At 33.7% G+C, this 15,889-nt stretch overlaps 1 protein-coding gene across 1 annotated transcript; it reads right to left on the reverse strand.

Moving 5' to 3' along the window:
- Positions 1-2,321: 2,321 nt before the first annotated feature.
- Positions 2,322-5,439, reverse strand: LOC124820177 (uncharacterized). The gene has a single exon (XM_047291825.2). It carries the CDS (start codon positions 5,396-5,398, stop codon positions 2,462-2,464), a length of 2,937 nt encoding a protein of 978 aa, XP_047147781.2. The 5' UTR covers positions 5,399-5,439; the 3' UTR covers positions 2,322-2,461.
- Positions 5,440-15,889: the final 10,450 nt, after the last annotated feature.

Here is a 15,889-nt window from a genome sequence, read left to right on the forward strand (position 1 = left end):
CATTAATATTTTCTCTTCTCTTAATCTTTTTAGTATTGTTTTATAGGTCCTAACGTGTTTTTTAGTTGTGAGAGTGTAGACTCGAACACTTTAACTTTAATACATTGGTCCCTTGCATCCGTTTCTCTTTTCTTTTTGAATGGTTTGAACTTATGAATCGCGAAATAATTAATGCAAGGTTTTGTAATATTTACTTTTCTTGATTATACAACTCAGTTTCACTTTCCTCAACCAAAGCTCAATGACCTCATGCTATTCATAGCTTCTATGAAAGATGAAGAAGCTCCAAGAATTTGTAGAAGGCAACTAATTATTTCATGTTTTGGCAAGATTATATTTAGAGTAGAGAGAATATATATATATATATATATATATATATATATATATATATATATATATATATATATATATATATATATATGCTTTCTTATATCACATTGAATTTTTAATGAGATCTTTAATTGATTAGCCTTTTGTGTTAGTGGTTTCATTTATTTCAAAATTAAAAGAAGAATTAGTGGAGGAGAGCAGGTAAGAAACTTCAACTTTTAGGAACAAGTGGTGGGTTGAAATTAACGGTTAAGATTAAACGATGCATTATAAGGAGGAGCAACAACTATTAATTTAATAAATAATGCAATATTAAGATTACAAGGGACATAGTCAAATACGATATCCTGGTCATTCCCTCCACTACTAAAATTTGATCAACTAGTTGAAAATTTTAAGCCATTAACTTTTGATTCAATTCATTTAATTCTTCAAATTGACTTGTTAAAGATCACTAGTGTAATAAGAGAATATGATTATAATTATTTTCAATATTAAACCACGATTAATGAATTAATCATAGTATATCTATACATAGTAAAAAAAAGGTAAATTATAAAGACGAAGACGTTATACTCTAACATGTTAATAAGTCAATAAATATTTACCACAAAAATGGTCATATTTAATAAAAATCAAGATGAAAGACGTTACAATATTGATTAGTCATGGAAGATTTATTACAAAGAAATTCATTTTTCATAATCTAATCCAAAAACTAAGAATTTTCTCTTAATGCAAAACTAATTTTCCAAAGTAATTATATTTGTCTCTTGCCACCTTATATATAAGCACAAAGGTTTAAAAAAATCATAAAACGCATCAAAGAAAGCCTAAAGCCCCAAAACAAAAAATAAAAACTGAAAATGCAATTACAGTGAACTAAAACTTGCCCAGTGAATTTTGAAAGTAAAATTGAAAACACAAGCTCACCCAGTGACAATTTGCTTGTCCAACTAGTTACAAACACTTTTAAAATTTAAAATGATTCTATATTTGAACTTACAAGTTATGATGTTCATATTTCTTTGAATTCAAACTTTATAGGAATCCTTCTCTATTCTTCTTATAATGGATTAAAAGATAGTATTCTATCACATATTCTTTTTTAATTAGAATTTGTTCTCAAATTCGTATTAAGAGATAATTCTCTATCAAGTCATTATACTAACGATAAAAAAACACAACATAATTAGTGTAGTCTCTAAATCAAATTCATTCAAGTGCGAAGATTATTTGTTGTTTGTTTTGAAAATCATTCTCCAGTTTCATAAGGTTGACTCTCTTTTTTGGTTATGTTGACATTTACAGGGATGATAAAGAAGTTTTAGAATTTCAGAATGCTATGAAATGCATACTCTTTGATGGAATAGTTTGAGTTTCTCAAATATAACATACAATTGCCTTTTACTCCATTTTGTGACTATTCTCATTAATAAATACATGTATGTTTTGTTAGCTATGAGATTTTAGGAGACTAAATAAATTTTATAGCCAATATAGTTATTTGTGAAACTTTTTGGCCAATGTAAAGAAAACAACTTATGAGTAGGTTTGTCATTCCAAGAGTTATATTATCAAAATGTTGAATGAGTAAATAATTTATCAAAAAAAAATTAGAAGTTTACGTCTATTAAAATTTTGATTAGAAACTAAAGAAAATTAATATGTTAAAATGGTACAAAAGTAAATTGTAAATCCCAATAATATGTGCCCACGACTCCACGTTCTAATTCGTTGTCTTATATCTTAATTATTTTTTAACAATTAGTATTAAATTCATAATTCTTAGTAGGACCAAAACACACACAACGTGAATTAAATTATTTTTTTATTTCTTTTGTGTTTCATAACATGAACAATTATAAGGTATTTTTGATAAATTAGTTTAATTTTTTTATTATTTATTTTGAAATTTGGTATGTGTTATTATCTCAATATTATGACTTGATTAAATGAGTCCATTCATTTCAAATAAAATTTGAAAAATGTGGCAACAAAAGTAGAATACATTTATTTTACAACTAAACATTGATCAAATCTTCCATACAACATGGTGTGAACAAGAACAAGTGCATGGAACTTTTTAGAGTCATGTCAGGTATCCACTCATTTATTCTGTCATTTTTCACTACTTCACATAATTACCGATACCACCTCCGACCATTTTCACAAGCCATTCAGGCTTTCCACTGAACAGTACAAAAATTCCTAGACCAATTCCAAATATTATTCCACATCCATATCCTATAACAACTGCTTCCCATCCAAATTCAAATCTCTCTTCTCGCCACAAGCTCGGAGAAGATGGAGTTTGTTGTTCAATTTTGTTGCAGTTCTTTGATAATGGGAACCCACATAGTCCCGAGTTTCCAATGTAGGAGTTATTTTCAAAAGTGTTGAACTGTTTTCCTTCAGGTATTTCACCAATAAGATGATTATAGGAAAGATTCAGGACTTCAAGAAAGTTCAAATTGGTTAATTCTATGGGTATCCTATCGATGAACATATTTGAGGAGAGATCCAGTGATTCTAAATTTGTCAAATTTCCAATGGATTGGGGAATAGGACCACTGAGTCTATTATGGGAAAAGTTGAGTGCTTTAAGAGCATGAAGCTCTCCAATTACATATGGAATCTCTCCTTCAAATTTGTTTCTGGATAAATCAATGATTATAAAGCTTTTTGGAATTTTTTTGAATACCATATTTATGGCTTTTGTTGTTACATTTGCAAATTCAATTACAGTTGCAAATTCATAAACAGATGCATTAATTGAAGGTTGCATGTATAGCTCGCCCACTTTGTAACGAATAACATTCTTCGTGGCTTGAAAATTTTGTATAAAGGTTTTTGGTATTGAACCATTGAAGTAGTTGGATGAGATATCAAAAATAAGTAAACTTGAAAATCCATGTTTCATCTTTAAACTTGGAATGGGACCGTACAATTTGTTGGCACGCAATACCAATACTATCAACCTTGGTAGAGTTTGAAGCCATTTAGGAAATTTGTCTTCAATTTGATTGTTGGCAAGATTCAAGATCTCCAATTTTGTGCAATTAGACAAAGATTTTGGCAAAATACCTTCTAATTGGTTGTCATTGAGATTTATAACGCGGAGAGGACCATTCATTGAGAAATAACTTGGTAACGTGCCATTTAGTTTGTTCCTTTGTAAATCCAAAATAGAAAGGGAAGACAAGTTTGCAAGGCATTGTGGAATGACACCTATCAACTTATTGTGAGACAAGAGGAGAACATTAAGTGAACTTACATTACAAATGGAGGAAGAGATGTGGCCAGTGAGTAAATTGAAACTAAGATCAAGAAATTGGAGGTTGTAGTTCCTTGAGAATTGCTTGATTGGAGTTGTCAACAAGTTTTGGGATAGGTTCAAAAAATATAATGAATCCATTTCATGTAACCACTTGGGAACTGTTCCATTCAATTTGTTGTTGGATAGATCAAGGTCTGTCAACATTGGGACTTTTCCTGCCAATTTTGGAAATTCAGTCAAACCTAAAGAAGATAAATACAATCTCTCTAACCTAGGGAAATTGTAATTGATGTTGTGAAAACCACTAAAGTTGTTTGATGATAAACATAATTGGCGAAGATTTACAAGAGTGAAGATTGATTGTGGAATATTGCCCTGCAGCTTGTTGTTGCACAAATACAGAAACTCGAAGGACTGTGACACCATAACACTTATATGTCCTGTGAACTGATTATATGATAGATCTAATTTTAGCAAAGATGGCAAAGATAAACACCAAACAGGAATTGTTTTATTTAGTAAGTTGTCATTGAAGTATAACTCAGTTAGGTTTGAAAGACTCCTTATTTTGTTAGGCACAGGACCCTCCAATCTATTATGTGAAAGATATAAGAAAACGAGATAGTGAAGATTTATAATTGACAATGGAATTTGACCACTCAATTTATTCATTGAAAGATCCAAGAAAACGAGCCATTGGAGATTTGAAAGTGTTGATGGTAGCTCTCCTTCTATATTGTTATGACTCAAATCTAGTTTTTCAAAATTGTTTGCCTGGGGAAAGACATTTGGGATTTGGCCACTGAATTGATTAAATTGAAGATTCAAAAGAGTTAGACTGGGAAAGGTGAAGAGGGAGGAGGGAATTGAACCGTTGAGATAAATGTTATGTGAGAGATCAAGGACAGTAAGATGCGTAAAGTTGGAGAAAGAGACAGGGATTGATCCCTCAAAATAATTATATGAAAGATCCAATACAGTGAGAGAAGCAGCACTGCAACTCAAGCTGGGAAGATGCTGACCATTGGGACTGTAACTATTATCTGACAAGTGCAATTGTTCAAGTTTTGGTAAGCACAAGATGTCACTTTTCAAGTTTCCCCATACTCCAGTTCTACTGAGACTAAGACTAACTAAAGTGGTAGACTGATTGAGTGGCCTCATTGAACTTTGAGTCATATCTATATCATCCAAAATTAGCTCTTTTAAAAATGTTGTATTTTGGAGAAACTTCTTCCAACTTCTTTCTTTCCACCTTAACCAGAAATTACGAGAGAGATCAAGTGATTCTAATTTAGAAAGTTGTGAGATTTGAGAAGGAATTTCACCTTCAAAGATACAAGAAGACAAATTAAGGTGTGTGAGACTCACAAATCCACCAAAGAGATATGAAAGTTGAAAGTAGAATTTATTGAAAGCAAGATTAAGGGATTGGAGATGAGAAAGGTAGAAAAAGGTGTTGTTCGGAAGGATTTCACCGAAAAGATCACTGCATGAGACATCAAGGCCTATGACACGACCAGAAATGGGGTGACATGTAACCCCAACCCATGAGCAACAATCTGTCTCATTTTTCCATGTTGTTGTCTTTGGATCCATATCACTGCATTCAGCATAGGTGGCAACAGCATAAGTGGCATCATCTGACCCAAAAGAAAAAGTATGAGAGGTTTTGAATTGGAGAAGGGCAATTTTATCGTGAGGATGACATAAGGAATGAGAGAATGAGAAGTGAAAGAAGAACATATGGCAACACAGAAGAAGTAACCACCCCACCCATGACTCCATATCTAACTGTGTTTAAGTGCAAATGTTCACTGGGATTTACTTTAAAGGAAAAATGTGGATACGGCTAAGTAATCAAAGATGAACATTTATAGCCAAAATAAAATAGGGAGATGGGGTTCTTTGATTGTGACCAAATTAATGTTTGATTGTGACTTCTAAACAAAATATGGCTCAGCTTCTAATATTGTAGCAGCATTGTCAATGGAATTGACTTGTTGGAGTCATTGTCGACAAAAATGGGGCCTATATAGGTTTGATTTCCTTCTTCAAATTTATTGTACTCTCTATCTTATCCACAAAAACGGAATTGACTTCGAGTCAATGCCCCAAAAAATGGGACATCGCTTTAATATTCCAACTACCAACAGTTATCGCAACAACATATCTTCATTTTTTATCAAATACTTTCTTTTTTATTTTTTAACTAATAATTATCCAAAACATAAACCCACCACATTGTTTCACTCTTCATATATTTTATTCTTTCCTACAATCTTTACTGCAAACGAAATGCTATTCTTTTAATCTTTTCAGATACATTTTTATATCTTTTCGTAGTATTTTTATTTTTTTCAATATTATTGATTTATTTTTCATCGGTTAACCTATATATAATGGTAGCATTTTAAACAAAACTAAATATATTGATTTGATTATAATTATTTAAGAAATAAAAGTTGGTTACTAAACTTGTTGATCAGAATAAACTTAATTATAAATCCTATGTATGAGCTAACAGTTTTGGGTTTTAAACTCGTATTATATGTTTGGATTTTATAGCAAAAGAAGAAAAATAAAGATACAGTAAGTGTTAAATAAATATCAAATAAAGATATTATATTTAACATAGTAAAAACTATATACGGAATCAATCTCATTTGTGTTGAATATATTACTAAAGGGCTTTAGACGTATGTTATTTTGGGTTTTTAATGTTTGATCTCTGTTCGACGTCTATATGGGTGACGTTAATGAGACGTCGGACCCAACAGGTCAGACATCTATATAGACGTTCGACCATACAGGTCAGACATCTATATAGACGTTCGACCATACAGGTCAGACATCTATATAGACGTTCGACCATACAGGTCAGACATCTATATAGACGTCTAACACTATAGATCAGACGTATAAAACGTTGTCGTATTTGATTGCATCTTTTTCCGCTTAAGGCCTCTCGGGTTGCTTCTGGCTCATGGTGATTCGAGTTTACAACTTTATATTTTAGTTGAAGAGGATGTATTGTACGTTTTTTTTATTTGATGGTTTTAAAAACGTATTGGAGAGAAATGGAGGAGTGCAAAAGACAAGAAATCGCCGCCCGGGAACGCTGCCCAAGGACACGAGCAAAACTGCACCAAAACCCAACGAAAACGCATTTTAATCGGTTCAAATGAAAGATAATGCATCAAAGAGTGATGTGATCAGAGTAAAATTAATTTAAAACGGTGCAAAACTGAGAAAATGAACCTGAAAAACGTAACCTGTAGAGAGAAAACACGAGGAAGATGATGAACATTAAGTGCGCGTAACTGCTGCCTTGCGTTCGCGGTATTTTAATGCAGCCATATAGAAGTCGGTTCCCCCACATCAGACGTCTATATGGCTGGAGAAGTCGGATTGGCGGAATCGGACGCCTAAATGGAGTTAAAAAGTGACTTTTTATATTTCAAAAATGAGTATATAGAAGTCGGTTCCCCACATCGGACTTCTATATGGCTGTACAAGTCGTATTGGCGAGATCGGACGTCTAAATGGAGTTAAAAAGTGACTTTTAAGATTTCAAAAATGAGTATATAGAAGTTTGTTCCCCCACATTAGACGTCTATATGGATTTAGACGTCTGTTCCCTCCAGAACAGACGTCTATATGGTTGTTTTATTTACGGAAAATGCCACCGGTCATTTTTTACGTTGAATATTTGAGGGTCGGACGTCTAAAGGGTGACGTTAGAGGTCTTTTCTGCACTAGTATATCCTCTATTTATAATAGAAGAAATATGGACTAAGTCCAAAATACAAATAAAAAATAATAACAAACTCAGTAAAGATAAAACATAAATATAAAATAAAGATAATATATCTAACACTCCCCTCAAGCTAGTGCATAAGTATCATATATACCAAACTTGTTACTAATAAAGTGAAAATATCTGATTTTGCACTCGAGTGACACCAAATTGTTAATGATTTGCAAGACGAAATACCAACCCGAAAGACTTCCCTGAGCAGCAAATTCAGAGGTTATTTCATGTAAATCTTTTCTTGCCAATCACAATGCATTGTTGACATCAAGTGGATAAAGAGATCATTGTTTGAGAGCCACCATAACTATAAATAAACTAACAAAAGCCATTTTATTCCATGGGAGAAAAATCATATATGGACGGATCAAACAATGGTAACAAAAGGGAGGTCAGAAGAAACGATAGTGGAAGAAGTATGGATGAACAGGAGAAAGAAACCATAAAAATCCAAGATTCTCCAATCAAGGCATTTGAAAAAGGAAAAAAGAGCAACTTCGATAATCTGAATAGCTATATGAGAGGAGACGGGACATGCGACAATGCACAATGAACCTGAAAGAGGAAAACGAGTGATCCCAACACTCTAAATTGCTACTAGACATGTTACCATGCACGATGGAAAAGGAATCAAATCAACAACTTCAAAAGGCACTAAGAGTGCGTATGAGCTCCGATGAAGGCGTGTTGATGACATGGTGGTTGCCTAGCCGAGATAATCAAAATCATGTGATCGTCGGTCGAAACTAAAACTCTAGTAGTGACAGCAGTAGACGATGGCGCCCCCGACAGTAGTAGATAACGTCACTGCCGACAACAAAATAGAAGCTGACTCTAGATACCATATTGTGAAAATTATATATGGGATTAATAGTAAATTAATCTTTGCTTAGTCATTCACAGTCAAATATTCACGTCACATACAAATTATAAGGTTTGAAGTTCATACTCATAACACCATACATGTTAACCATACATTAAATATTAAAATGAACTTAACCAATTAAAACAACCAATTACTACACCTTCAAGTACTTATGACTATACATCAAATTTATTTTACAACAAAAGAATTGCCACATAATAAATCATTTTCTAGATTCAATACTCCTTACTATGCGTCTATTAAAAATAAATTCCAGCAGCTTATCATCATATTATCCATTACAAAAGAAAACATTTTTTTACGCACCCATATAAAATTTCCATATTTAATCCTTCCTCCCATGCGTCAATTATTTTATAAACTCCAGTAGCTTAACACCATATTTGCTATTTTATTTATCTTTCATGTTTATTTAAAAGAAACTTTTAGAACTTCATATTCATAAAAATCACTGAACCACCCAAGTTTCCTATACCCAGTCAATCAATTAACAGTATGCCCATTTAAGTGTAATTGTGAGACATAAAGCATTTCCAAAAAAAAAAAAAAATAAAGTGTAATCATAACATGGCAACCAAGTTTCCGTTCTTCCACAAGCTCAAATCAACAAAGCACATACAAAGATACATCATTCGATCACTATCATCTAGTTTTTCGTTTTATAAAAACATTCATGCAGCAAGGTAAAAATATATAGGTAGGAAAAAATGTATTACAGATCAAGTATCACAAATCATCAAGAAATCCAGGTATAATACGTTACTTTCAATTAGAAGGGGAAGAAGGTTGCCTCTGGTTTTCTTTTAAATCTGATGCAGAATCAATTTAGGCATTTAGGAAAAGCTTAAGGAACTTCCTATTTCTTAAATATATGCAGCTTTGTTTCAAACAAAGGATCCAAAATTCTCTTTTCTCCAGAAGCTCGGAGAAGATGGAAGCCACATAATCTCGAGTTTCCTACATAGGAGTCATATGAAAAAGTATTAAACTGTTTTCCTTGGGGTATTTCTAATCCTTTCTTTACGCTTTCAAGATCGTTCCCATTTTTCCCACTTGGAAAGTGATTGGACATAACTCCACTAACACTTTTATTTCATACAAAATTTAGAGTCTAAATTTTCCATAACCCAATTAAGATTCTCCCAAAATTGCTAGTGGAATTGACTGGAGTCATTGCCTGCAAAAACGGGTCATATAGCTTTGATTTTCATCTTCAAAGCTTTGATTTTCATCTTGCAAAAATTATCATTGCAATTTTTTTTAAATCAATAAAATGAGTTTAATATGACATAATTTTTCAAGAATTAGCTATTTCTTTTATCCTTCTAACAACATTTCTGATATCAGGTCACTGCTGTAAAATTAATGAAATAAAAAATTTTGATGATAAAATGCATGGAAAACATGGATAATAGAATTTGTAAAATGATGATAATTTAACTGTCAAAAGTGTAATTAAGAAAATATTTTATTCTTCCCTATAATCTTTACTTTAAAGAAAATATTATTCTCTTTATTTTTTTCAGATACACTTTCTATTTCTTTTTGTAGTATTTTTAATTTTTTTAATACTATGTAATAATTTGTCATTTGTTAACTGTATATTGATTTCTTTAAATGATAGCATTTTAAACAAAATTAAATATATTGATTTGTTTATAATTATTTAAGAAATAAAGGTTGGTCATCAAACTTGTTGAACAGAATAAACTTAATTATAAATACTCTGTACGAGCTGAAGAGTCAGAAGTTTGCCATACAGTAACAGATATATTTTTTCAATCAATTATTTGCCATTAATTTTTTCTTTTTTTATCTTTTTAGTATTGTTTTATAGGTCCTAACGTGTTTTTTAGTTTTGAGAGTGTAGACTCAAACACTTTAACTTTAATACATTATGGTCCCTTGCATCCATTTCTCTTCTCTTTTTGAATGGTTTGAAGTTGATGAATCGCCAAATATGTGAATCAGCATAATTAGTGAATATATATGCTTTCCTAGTGATTAGTCTTTTGTGTTAGTGTTGACCCAAAACTTGTTAGCCGTTGCTAGGACTCGGGTTTAATCCCCAAATCCCCGGCAACGGCGCCAAAAACTTGTTATTCCAAAAGCTTGTTGGGCTCGATTTCGGCAAGCGTACCGAATCGTTCAAGTAATAAACCGGTAAGACCGGGTATCGTTTTCCCAAGAGACTCGTAATACTAAAGAATTGTGCGATTAACAACTCATATAGACTCAAGAACATAACATCAATTTACAAACAAGTGCAGAAATATAAATTGACAAGTAATTACAAGGTTGGACTTTGGTATTGAAGGCACTTGGAAATGGAAAAGACTAGAAATGGTATGAAATGACATTGTTAAGGTTAGTTTTCACCAATGCACTCTTGTGTATAACCAATTTCATCTCCTCTCTATCAATTTACTAAAGTCAATCCACTAAAACACTCTAGCCCTAATCCCTTAGGTGAAAGAGCCTAGGTTTTCCTTATCAAACTCCAATCCCTTGGACAATCTAACAAGCAAAACCCGCATTAAGAACTAGGATCTAAGACAACATGTGAATCATCTTCCATCCCTAGAATCAATGAACCACAAGGACTCCTATTTCAGTTCAAGGTTTCATCTTACGTCCCCATAATCCATAAAACCCCAAAATCAAGTCATGAACGTCCCCATTACATGCAAGCTTTAAGATCGGAAACAAGAATACTAGCAATTGATAGAAAAGGCATATATATAATCAAATCATTCAACAATTACACAAGAATTCAAAGGCTACATCTATCCCTAACAAGATGGGTTTGGCTCTCCATTTCCATGGAGAGCCTTTAAGCTTACAAAATGGCCATGGAAGAAGATGAATAACCCAAGAGGAAGAAGAGGAGATGTTCCCACAAGCTCCTCACGCCCTCCATGAGCTCCAGCCGTGAAATCGCACCTCCAAAGAACCAAAGACGCTTTCCCCTTCGCGTTTTAGGGTTAAATAAGCTGTCTGCCACATCAGTAAAAGTCGCGCCCGGCGCCCTCTCTGTTTCGCGCCCGAGCGCGAGACTCTCTGGAAAGTCACGCCCGGGCGCCCCATTTCTCACGCCCGGGCGTGAAACTCTTTGGAAGCTGAAAGTGGACGAACGTCCACTTCTCGCTGCCGAGCGTCAGCGCCTCCTTGGACGAGCGTCCTTTTCTGCTCGCTGGACGAACGTCCTCTTCTGCATGGACGAGCGTCCTCTCCTTCCTCGTTGGACGAGCGTCCACTTCTCGCTGGTGAGCGTCCTCTCGTTTCTTCGCTGGACGAGCGTCCATTACGCATCTCTCAGGACGAGCGTCCTCTTCTGCCTGGCTGGACGAGCGTCCACTTCTGCCTGGCTGGACGAGCGTCCATTTCTGCCTTCTGGACGAGCGTCCGCTCGTGCTTCCACTCTGGACGAGCGTCCGCTCTTCTGCCTTCTGGACGAGCGTCCTATCTTGTCTTTTTCTGGACTAGGACGAGCGTCCTAGCTATGTGACATCCCAAAAATACAGTCATAAACCATATAATTAGAAAATCACTTTTAATAATAATCCAAAACAGTTTTCCAACTAAAAACCAAGAAACGAAAACGAATGCTCAAGGACGAACGTCCTTGAGTACTGTAACATCCCAAAAAATTTTGCCCTTTTTAAGCTACTGGACAAAGCTATTCCCCAAACATTCTAAGACCGGATACTATTTGGACGGACGCTATCTGCCGAACACTACCAACCGAGCGTTATCCGCCGAACGCTATCTAATGAATACTATTAGGCTGAATCCCATTTGAACGAACGCTAGGTGATCATGTACAATTGAGCCGAACGCTAAACTCAGAAAACCATAATGACCGAGTACACTCATAATGAACACTGAGATCAAACACTAGGCCGAACGCTAGAAACCGAACGCCAGATCGAATACTATTAGGCCGAACGTTATTTTCTTAAACTTCACAGAAACGAACGTTAACTCTACGAGCTTCCTATTTATCAAATACTGATTACACGAACGTTAAGATTGATCACTTAGACTCGACACTAGACACCAAACGCTATTAGACCGGATACCATTAGGTCGCACACCAAGAGACTGAATGCTAAGTAAGATCAAGCACTTAGACTTCACGCTGAGACAGCGCACTCTACTAGAACAATTACTATTATTTCGAACACTATTCAAACGATTGCTCAAAGATCAAATCTCGCGCACCACAGATTAAGTACCATTCGGACGAACGCTTAATTGATCACTTTACTGGATTTAACACTATCTGAGGGTAACCTCATCGAGACCGGATGTTCCCTATGTACGACCACTAATTGTTAACAATCCTTATCTGAGACAAGCGTCATCCAAACCGAGCACTACCTATGAATGATCACTGCCTGAATCATGCATCATTACGACTAATCACTATTTATTAATCGATCGCTACCTCAACGAATATCAAGGCCGGTCACTCCCCATAAATGATTGCAACCTCAGAGCAACATCACCAATAAAGATCATTCTCTAAGAACCATCGCTACGAGACAGAACACTAGAATAAAGAACGCTTGAGTCTGGGTTAAACGCCTAGAGTACTTTGCTGAACACCTCAGTACTGACCGAACATAATCAAACTAAACCACAGGGTACCAAATTAAGATCGGACGCTAGCTACCTCAGAACCTCTAACATCAAGATCAACTGCTACCTAATAACGCTGGCTACCTGAAAATAAATAACACCAAGACCGAACGTCACTAAGAAGAACGCTCGCTACTACCTATAGACCCAACAAGTTTTACTTCTCGTCTCTCTCGAAGAATTAATCCAAATCCAGCTTTATCTGCACTACCATTTCTCCCGTACCAGCACGATCATCACGGGTGGAAACCACAGCCACAACATGCAAGATGAATAACCAGAAGTATCGCATCATAAATCCATTACATATACTATAACAATTCCCATGATAAATCGACCCACATGACGATGCAGACTAGTCTTTCATAAACTAATGTCGTTTACTTGTAATTCGTCGTCATAACCTGCTCTCAATAACAGGCGACCCGAGCCGTCTTCCATCGCGACTTCAGACCTATCTGCCCGACTCCTCAAGGACTAACGAGTAAAAACATCGATACTACGCGTAACGATACACTATACTCAACACAAGCCGAAGTCATTGGGCGAGACATTCACCTCCTCGCGCAGAAGAAGGTGACACTCGAATCTCCGTCTCACGCGAGACTAGCAAAAATGCTAAAAAAGACAGACGAAGTTACAAGTAAATAACATAGTGTATGTACCACCTCCAACAGAATAAACGTGCTCAATCACGAATTCATACATATTCTCAATAACATGTATAAATAAACCAATATTGGATCAAGGAAATAACCAACAAGCAGTGGGTTGAAATTAATGGTAAGATAGATATAAGATTAAACGATATAAGGAGGAGCAGCAACTATTAATTTAACAAATAATGCAATATCTAGATTATGAGAAACAGTCGAAAACGATCTCCTGATCATTCCCTTCCGTTAGTAAAATTTGATGAACTAGTTGAAAATTTTAAACTATTAAGTTTTGATTCAATTCATCTAATTCTTCAAATTAACTTGTTAAAGATGACTAGTACAAAGTGAGGATATGACTATGATTATTTTCATTATTAAACCACAATTAATGAATCATAGTATATCTAGACATAGAAAAAAAAGGAATGTTATAGGCTATGGTTGAAAAGTGTAGTCTATAATACATAATAGACTATGATTTATGAAAAATTTGTAATCTATAGACTAAAAAACATGGATGTCAAATGATATGTTCTACTAATGATAAGATTCTATCTAGAAAATAATATGATTGTTATGAATTTAAATTTTCAAGAGATTGAAAAAAAGAAAGAACGCGAAATAAGATAAAGATAGAAACGTTACAATATAGCAGATTAATAAATCAATGAAGATTCACCACAAAGATTGTCATCTTTTATAAGAACTCGTGTTAGAGACGTCACAATCTAACACATGAATAAGTCAAGAAAAATTCGTCACAAGAAAATGACTTTTTATGAAGGGTAAAATTAACTTATTATGACAAATGGATTAGCGTCATAGTTTTGTCGGTCATAATAGGTCTGTGTTTTTCATGACATAGATAAAAAGTATGTCATAATAGGTTCAATCTATCATGATTATATTATGACGTAGCTAGATTTACCTATCATAATATTTGGGTTATTATGATGTACTTATTTTTATCTGTCATAATATCTTCCATGTATTATGGTAGGTGATTGTTCACCAGTCATAATACATGTTTTCAGAATTAACATATTATGATTTACATGGTCATGTATGTTGTTTTTTTTTTAAATATTGTTTATATTTGACATCCAATCAATTTGTTCCTGTATTATCATCTTATCCAATTAATTTATAATCAGTATATCCTGTATTATAATCAATTTATAATCAAATTACAATCAATTTATAATCAATAAACAAAATGAAATTCATTTCCTACATTAAATTGTTTAATAATATTTAATACATTATTTGTATATAAAACTATATATTAAATCCAAATATTACATTAACCTACACATAAAATTGTTGCCAAATTTCTATAATTTACTAACACTTAAAATAAAAGAAGCTTACTTAATATCTTTAACGTATGGAGCTTCGATTAGAGATGAATCATTAAAAATCTTCAAATAAAATAATAAAGTTAAAATAATATTGTAATGAAAAATTAGATAATTATTTAGTTAAAAGGAAACACACTTTGGCTTCTAGTAAAAAGAAAGGTGATGCTATGATTTACATTATTTAACAACAATAGTTCAAAGAAACAGAGTTCATTTGCAAAGACCAATAAAGAATGCATGCATGCATTGATATAATTAAAGGAACTTGATTTTCCATGGCTTAAAACTTTAAATCATTAAAACCTGAAAAGCCAATAAATTAATGAGATTAAAAAAATCTCTTATTGGGTAATGAAAAAAAACGCTTTAAGTCAATGAACACGGTCTTAACATACCATTGTGTAGAACATTGCCAATACATCCATGGTCCAAGTCATTTATCTTAATTAGACTGTTTATACCATAGAGATGCGTATAAAATACTGCCATGTTACCAAAAGTCTCAGTAATTGAAACTCCAATAGATTACTTGATGATATATTTTAAAGGAATTTAGTTTAAAACATAATAAATTTATAAAACCTATAATCTAAGAACCATAATGAGGCTATAGGTTATTGGCATGGAATAGGATTGATTGATTGCAGCAGCCGAATCTCATCTCTGATGCTGTCCAAGCCAGAAATGAACAGCAACCCGTGTTTCTTCCTAAACACTTCGATGCTAACCTGTTTTTTAGGTTTAAAAACAAAGTAATAAGCTCATGTTTCAAAGGGACATCATCGTACACCAACTCAAGTAATGACAAACATACAGAAACTATTATATGATTAGGACCAATCTCACAATGGGGTTGATCATAGTTTTTTTCCCAAACCTATTTTCTTTCTGCTCCTGGTCAGATTCGCCTTCAAT

Source organism: Vigna umbellata, chromosome 1, assembly GCF_029865625.1.
Source record: "Vigna umbellata cultivar VRB3 chromosome 1, Vumbellata_1.0, whole genome shotgun sequence".
NCBI classification, from domain to species: domain Eukaryota; kingdom Viridiplantae; phylum Streptophyta; class Magnoliopsida; order Fabales; family Fabaceae; genus Vigna; species Vigna umbellata.

What these genes read in the sequence shown, in the direction of transcription:
- LOC124820177 (XM_047291825.2), bottom strand. Translation starts at nt 5,398, where the DNA reads ATGGAGTCATGGGTGGGGTGGTTACTTCTTCTGTGTTGCCATATGTTC.